Source organism: Habropoda laboriosa, unplaced genomic scaffold (genome assembly GCF_001263275.1).
Source record: "Habropoda laboriosa isolate 0110345459 unplaced genomic scaffold, ASM126327v1 scaffold99, whole genome shotgun sequence".
In the NCBI taxonomy this organism is placed as follows: Eukaryota; Metazoa; Arthropoda; class Insecta; order Hymenoptera; family Apidae; genus Habropoda; species Habropoda laboriosa.
In genome coordinates, this window is record NW_017100239.1 from 240,826 (window position 1) to 248,535 (window position 7,710).

At 52.4% G+C, this 7,710-nt stretch overlaps 1 protein-coding gene across 1 annotated transcript in view; it reads right to left on the reverse strand.

The window, feature by feature from the left end:
- Positions 1-2,767, reverse strand: part of LOC108571708 (non-structural maintenance of chromosomes element 3 homolog) — a 10,591-nt gene extending 7,824 nt beyond the window's left edge. The window contains exon 1 of the mRNA XM_017933820.1: positions 2,400-2,767. Within this exon, the coding sequence (XP_017789309.1) occupies positions 2,400-2,451 (52 nt within the window). The 5' untranslated portion in view covers positions 2,452-2,767. The remainder of the gene's footprint in view (positions 1-2,399) is intronic.
- Between the last annotated feature and the right edge of the window lie 4,943 nt (positions 2,768-7,710).

Below are 7,710 nucleotides of genomic sequence, written 5' to 3' on the forward strand. Positions count from 1 at the left end.
CGCCACCACTACCGCCACCACCATCACCACCACACCTTTGTCGTTCCGTTCGGCAATTGTTCAAACAAACCGAAATAACATCTGGACATCTGTGTAAACTCACGCGAACGCGTACATCTAACCGCAAACTGGATATCTCCGATCTTCTCGTCAGGGACGAACGAACGGATAGCCGCGATACTTTCTCTCTCTTTCTCTTTTCCTTTCATCTTTCCGCTGTTTTTCGCGCGCGCCTAACGATAATTGATAATTATATTTGTTATGGTTGGATATTGACGGACGTCGAACGTAGCTCCGTTCGGCAGTAGCGATGGTCGTTTTTTGCCTCCGCGGTACGACCTTACGGTGCGCTAGAAATAGTCGAGTGTAACGCTTGTGGATGCAACTGTTCTGAAATAAGGCGAAGAAGGAATCGCCGCCAACTTTCGCGATGATTATAAATAAGCGGCGTGGACGGATCGAGGAGAGGAGGAAAAAGGATCGGCGTCGTCGGATAGGGTAGGAGTGGGTAGGTACTCCGAATGCCAATTGTTTCGCTGTTTCGAATCGAATACTGTTCGAGAAGCTGAGCGAAGAGAGGAGGATTGTCGAGTCGGGAAGGGGAAAGGCGCGAGAGAGTAGCGGATAAGAAGAGGAGGAGAGAAGATGGCGCTAGCCAGATGGTCCACGCGTGAGTAACGTTTAAATCGATATCGTTGACGCGGCGACATTTCCCTCCGTCCTCGGTCTTGGGCTGATCCTCTTTCTTCGCTGTCCAGATCCATCTTCTCCTTCTCGTTGAAATCGGGACGTGCTACATATAATCGTCGGCTGATCTCTATCCCCGAAGGCAATCGTGACAAGGTGCATTCGAAGAATATCGATAGCGCGATTGCGATATCGTGACTGGCCGATCCGGTGAAGAGATGGTCGATGAGTGCGTGTGTACTAAAGACTAACGTCGCGGCCCAGGCGCCACGAACAACATGCGACTCGCGTTATCAAGCTAGAATTTTTCCAAGGCACAAGAGAATAGAATATACATATGTAGACATTTGGGTGGCTGGCATTTGAAGTGGCCGAAGGAGATGGAGGAGGAGGAGGTGAGTGGCTAGAGGAAGAGGTCCGGCTCAGGTAGCAGGTGCGACTTTGCGCACAGGTGGGTGGAAGGTTGAACGCTTACCGTACCCTGTTCCCCTCGCGGTCATTCTACCTGTGCCAGTGGTACCTGTACCATGCACAATCGCACAATAGGATATATCGATTACACTCGACGGTCTCTGACGGTAAAATCTGGTTTAACTGGTAATCGCGTTCTTGGAACGATCTTAATTCCGGGGTTCCACCCTCGCCTCCTCGGCCGTAAGAAAGAGACGAAAGTTTACGACGCGTCCGTAAAAGACTTTGGTGTCGATCGATACGCGGCCGATTCGTTTGTCGATTCCACGATTTTCCGATGCGCGCATTTTTACCAGTAGCTACATCGCTTACAATTAGTCGCTGTTCGCGCTCGTTCGATCGGTCGGTCGGTCGTAGAATTACCGCCCTGTTGCGGATGATTACACGACAACAGGTTTTCGATGGTTATTCGTCACAACGTACAGGTAACGTAAGAAACAAAAGTCGATGTAAAGGGCAGAGCCGTGTAGCATCGCGACGACGTTGACCGAAACGAAGAGGAGAGGAGAGGAGAGGAGAGGAGAGGAGAGGAAAGGAAAGAGAACTGTGCAACCAAGTATGTAGATAGCGATTAGACGGTGAATTTCAAGTTTGGTCAAGAGGTCGTTTGTTTCGTGCACACAAGTCGATTCGCCTGCTGGTTCGCTGTGTGCCAACCCACGCTGGCGCCGCCGCCGCCGCCGCCGCGCCCTATCCCTCTTTCTCATTCTCCTCCTCTATCAACTGTCACGTTCTCCCTTCTTCCGTCTTACGGTCCGTCACGAATCGCGTTCTCTCTCAGCCTCTCGGCTCCTATCTCCCCCTCCTCCTATCGCTCTCTCTCTCTCTCTCTCTCTCGTGACTACATAGTGAGCAGCTAGCTATTCTGTACAATCTCTCTCCTGTCTGGAGCGCAGCAGACTTTGCGTTCGTTTTTCTTTCGCAGCCGCATCACTCCGAGCCGCTGAAGTCGATCTCTCGCTTGGCGCCGTTCATAACAATAATTATCGTTCTTCGCGACTCCCACCAGGGACGGACGGGACTATCAATCGAGCGAACAACGATTTACGATTTTGTCTCTCGCGGTCACTATTCTATTCGCGTTCTATAGACAGGATGAAATTGTCGAGCGTCCACCGAATCGAGTGCAACCGCGATTACCCTTGGACGACGTTGCGACGGATGGTTAAGAAAGACGGTTAAGAAGGAAAAGCGAGAAAGAAGTTTGAGGAACACGTCCGGTTGGTATTTGGAATATTCACCTTTCATCATAGCGGATAACTCGGAGACGGATTCCACCACGTGATGGGTCATTTTCGTCTGTGGCTGGAGACACGGTTGCGCGCTTCCGCGCGCCTTAAACACCGTCTTCTTCTATTTTCGATCACCACACACGCACTACTACGTTCATGCACTACTTTTCGTGGGGTGGATCCCACGAACACGTGTAGCGGACAGGTTTACAGCAGCCGCGTAGCACGCTCTCTTCTCTTCCTTCACCCTTCTTCCGTTCCTCTAGCTAGCACTCTCCTATTCCCTCGTGTTTGCTCTCTCTAACGCACTATTTCAAGTACGTGGTTGTGTTTCCTTAAAGAAAATTACTCGGGAAATCACGTAAAATCACGTAAAATCACGTAAAATCGCGTAAAACCACGTGTGAAAAAGTGTATCGATGACACACGATCGGGTGGGCAGTCGCGCGAAAAATCGATGGTAAAGAAAGACGACAGAAAAGGAAAGGATTGCGGAATCACAACGCGTCCTCGCTCGATCGCAGCCGACGATCTACTGACTGGCCTCGTGCGTTCGAGCCTCTTTCATCGCATACGCGTGCGAGGGAGTCCCGACTGGCCTGCGACTTTGCTGCCTCTAACGTTACCACTACCATGACGCACCACCACCACACCACCATCTATACCTTCGTGCTGTCTCTTTTATAGACGCGATTACCACTACTACCTCAACGAACGTCGTTTCCTTTTCCAGCCTCGACTCCGGCCAACAACGTAAGTTGTATACGTATACATACCGTCTACTGGCGTTAACTCTGATACTATTACTACTACTACTTGTACTTGCACCGCTAACAATAAGTGGAATAAGCGCTGGCTCCGAAACTCGATAGGACGAGCGAGCAGGGAAGACGTGTTCGTTTTGCGATTCGAAGAGAATCTCGGTAAGGAGTATCTGACGCGATTGTCGTCGGCGACGACGATTAGAATTGTGGTGGTGTCGTGATGCTGGTGCCGGTGCCGGTGCCGGTGCCGGTGCCGGTGTTAGTGTTAGTAGTGGTGTTGGCGTTGACGCTGGTGACGATGGAAGGCGAAGTGAACGGGGTAGAGGTGTGCGGCGCGCATTGTTGGCGGCAAGAGGCAGCGGGGGCCGACAGAACGGCGCCAGCCGGCCGAGAGTTTGTCTCGGCTCCTCCGCGCCTTGCCACGCCACGCCGGACCTCACCGCACCCTCCATCTCTCTTGCCCATCCACCGCGCTGTCGTGCCTTTTCTTCTCTACTTGCTCGCTCCCTCCTTTCTTTCTTCTTCCTCCGCCTGTTCTTCTCGCTGCCGCGCAAACGCCTGAAAGCTTCTCGGCTCGATTTCGAACGAACCACCCGCGACGGATCGTAACGCACGGATGTTCGTGCGTGCTCGCGGTGCTTCCACCTACGAAACTCTGATCCCTCGCGATGAAACACCGCGATGAAACTGATCAGTTTCTCCAAGCGAGAGCTTGTTACTCTGTTGTTCGAACCAATGGTATTTACGGGGCGCACAACTACAATACTACGATACTTGTCCACGGCAGGAATAAGAAAAGGTCGTGTCCCCGGTTTTTCGACCGTTGTTCGGTCATTTACGACCCGAAAAATCCCACGAGTCGTCCTGGTTCTTCTACGATTGCTGCCAGAACGCACCGCATAGGCGTATGTTGGCCATCTGCGAGAACCTCGGTATCTTAATCCTGGTTAGGTCGAGGCTGCTCGATGTTGCTAGTCACCCTAATTGCGAACCGTACGATTTCTTTTTCCTTCCGAATTCCTTCCGAATGTTCGATATTCTGGCCATTATCAGCGCTAGGAGCGACAGTCCACGAACACTCGTCGTATTGTCACTGGATAATTGGAGTGTCTATACGTTTATGGTACCTATACGGAAGGAACGGGAACCCCTGGTGCGAACGCGTTCGTGCGGTATCTGCGAAGCATATGCGCGGATAGGGGCGCGTTAAGGGTATTAAAGAGAAAAGGCGGAGGCCATCCGATTTGTTGGGATGCGTGTGTCGACCAGATGTGAGGAAAAAGCCCAAGGAAATTCCCAAGGGCCGCTCTCGGCCGTTGCGAGTCGCGCGCGTACCGTATCCTACGTAAGCTCTTTCTTCCTATTCCTTTTGTCTTTTCGTCTTTTCCTCGGCTGCGAGCTCGAATCGCGCTGGCACGTCGAGCCTCGAGTTTGAGAGTTGGCGGGGTGGAACCGGTTCGTTCGAGGGACCGAATTGAAAGGCGATCGGCGTTTGCCACGCGTGTGTACGCAGTAGTAACCTGTCTGGCGAATTTGGCAAGGGTCTTCTCTTTTCCGAGGGCGTTGCGATTTGTCAGTATATCCCCACTGTCGCATGTAAAGCGGCACACGCACCTGCCGTTGCCTCTTAGCTGCCAGTCGCGCGCTAATAAATCTTATTCCACCAAAACTCCTTCTCCGCCCGTCTCCCCCATTTCCGCGGAACTCTGACTTTCTTTCTTTCTCCTTTCGCGATACTAGACTACATAGTCACGCGTGCAAACGCACAGCAGCATGTGCGTACTTAATAATCTCTAAATATTTGATGGGCGGACCGTGCGACTGTGTTCGCATCTGCGCCAGTGTCAGCTTCAATTATTAAAGCTTTGCCATATGTCCTTTCTCTTCCCTACCTTCCTTCTCTCTCTCTCTCTCTCTCTCTCTCTCTCTCGCGGTCTTTCTTTCTTTCTCTGTGCATCAAGCACGCGCTCCCTTTCACAGCCCTTCCTGTTTCATTTCGTTTCGCCTATCCCCCCCCGATCCACTCGGCCGATAGTCACGTTTTACGCCTGTTGCAAACCCGTATCGTTCGTCAATTCGGATCGCGTAACTGGACGAGCGATTAACGCGCTCGATTTTCGAGAGATAGATAGATAGATAGATAGATAGATAGATAGAATTTCGCGTTCCTTGTATTAGTTCCTTGAAGTAGAGCGTACGACTGGAATGTCCCGTTGCCGTTTAAGCCTGTTGCGAAGCAGACGGCACCCGATAACGCTTTATCCACCATTAGTTCACCTTCTGTCCTTCGAAATACGGCCGGTGCTGTCTTTTCCGATTACCCTGTGGAAAAAATCGAGGGGACGGCTCGAGGACGACACGCGGACGGCACGCGGACGACACAAGATAGGGGTACGTAAGTGCGTAACTACTTTCGGGATTTAATCCGATTTCGGGTGAATTTCTCTGGTTGGCGAAGGAGGTTCGGAATATTTAAGGTGGAGAATAGGCAGGTGGATCTCTGCGAATGCAACACGGAGCGGCGTGTCATCGCCGGACGGCCGAATTATTTCGCGTGGCTCTTCGCACCTGCCGCCGCTGTCAAAAAAGGCGAGTTGGCTACTCGCGAATCGGCTTTTGCTACCGCTTCACGCGCCCCGATTCGCCACCACTCTTCCGTGCAATTTTGCCTTTGCTCGATCGGATCTTCCGATAGGGTGTCGTAGCTAATTATTTCGTGGAGGATCGAAGAATCTTGGATCGGCAGCCGGTGCATCCGAACGCGTTTTCGTTCATCCTTGGAATTCGAGAAGGCGTACACGCGCTATCGGGGGCTTTGGCCCCTAAGAAGCTGGCATTAAAAGTGCATAGTAGTGATTTGTAGCCGTTGAAACCCAGAGGAGAAATCGGCGAATGCTCCCACGCTTGCCTATGCGATAATGGAGGCTCGCTCTCTGCCTCTTCCTCTCTTTCTCCCTCTCTCTCTCTCTCTCTCTCTCTCTCTCTCTCTATTTGGAACTCATGTTGTTCTACGAAATTTACTTGGACGAAAGGCACAGTGGGCGGGTAGGAAGAATACCGTTTCTCAGACTTAACGCGTATGGACGACGAAGAAACGGCCGACCAAGATACATATGTAAGTACGTCGCTAAGCTAATTCGCGTGGAATTTTTGTTTGTTTCGCCGGTAGATTGGAACGTGAGCAGATTGGAGGAATGAAACGCGGTGCGACGAGATTGACGGAACGGGGGTTGTTGGTATCGATGTCGAGATAGGGAGCGAAAAAGGTATGTCGCGGCGGCGCCGCGCCGGCAGGGAACGGAGGGAACGAGCCTCGCCGGAACTCAACAGGTGGGTCGATCGAGAACGGGATGAGAGAGATACCAGAGGAGAGCGAGAGCGAGTGCGCTTCGAGTCCGCCGTTACACGTGCGTGGGGACGAGAGTGGAGAGAGAGAGAGAGAGAGAGAGAGAGAGAGAGAGTGGACTAAGAGCATTCTTAAGCGGCTTTTCTCCGAGCACAGCCGCGCCGCGATCGTATTTCATCTGGCGCGTATACGCGGCATCGTTTATTTCTCACGTTCTCGAAGCTCGAGGGCTCCGGCTTCCTGACTTACGGTCCTTGAAATATCGCGCGCCAATTACCGCCTACCCGGCGGTAAGTATAACGTAGGAAGGAAAAGGCCCCCGAAGAAATTTTTAGGCTGGAACGAGCCGAGCGTGAACCGAGAGTCGGTTCGTTCGAGTCGGTCCAAGTGTTACAGGTGCACGGAGTCTGGGACCGGACCACTCGTTAAACACGCCACGATGCACCTGCCGCATGGCATCATTCATTGCCTTTATTTCTCTCCGCCGGCGCGCACCCTTCACCACTCTTCCGAGTGTCCAATCCTTTTCCGCATTCTCCGTGGCATCCGGCGCGTTATCCGTAGCTCGTGCGTGTTACGTTCTCAGAACTACATACGTACCGAGGATTCCGTTTCGTCGCGCGATTCGTCATGGGGCAACGGTCCGTTTTCCTCCTGCGGTGCCACGCCGCGTCGGTAAAGGTTGCTGCTGGATAGGCCGAGGACGAGTTGGACAGGTGTAGGAGAAAATGCGAATAGGTTTAGGGTAGGTATCGGTTACGAAGCTCGGCAAGAGTCGACCTTTTATGGCCCCGGTCGCATCAGGACCGTATTGTCCGTCGGGGAAAATTTACGAATGCCAAGGGCGCGGGTGGTATATCCTAGAGAGAAGGGAGCGAGCGTAACGAGTCCCTCGGCACAGGTCTGATTTATGGTAAGGAAAGGAACCAGCCCCTCCTCACCTGCCGAGACGCGACGTTTCTCGGACCTCTCTCGTTTCGCCATCCATCCGTCCATCTACATATCTCTCGCGTATCGTAGACCGCTAGATAGACAGATAGATCGATAGATAGATTGGCGAAATCGCGGAGCCGTGCGGCGGCTAATAAATATCCAGGTGTCGTTGGAGGTGCCGCTTGAGGTTCGATGACCCACAGGTGGTAAAGGAATTGTATACGGTGACACCGATACCCCAAATACGGCCAGCAGAGCGATTGTTCACGGTGTAACC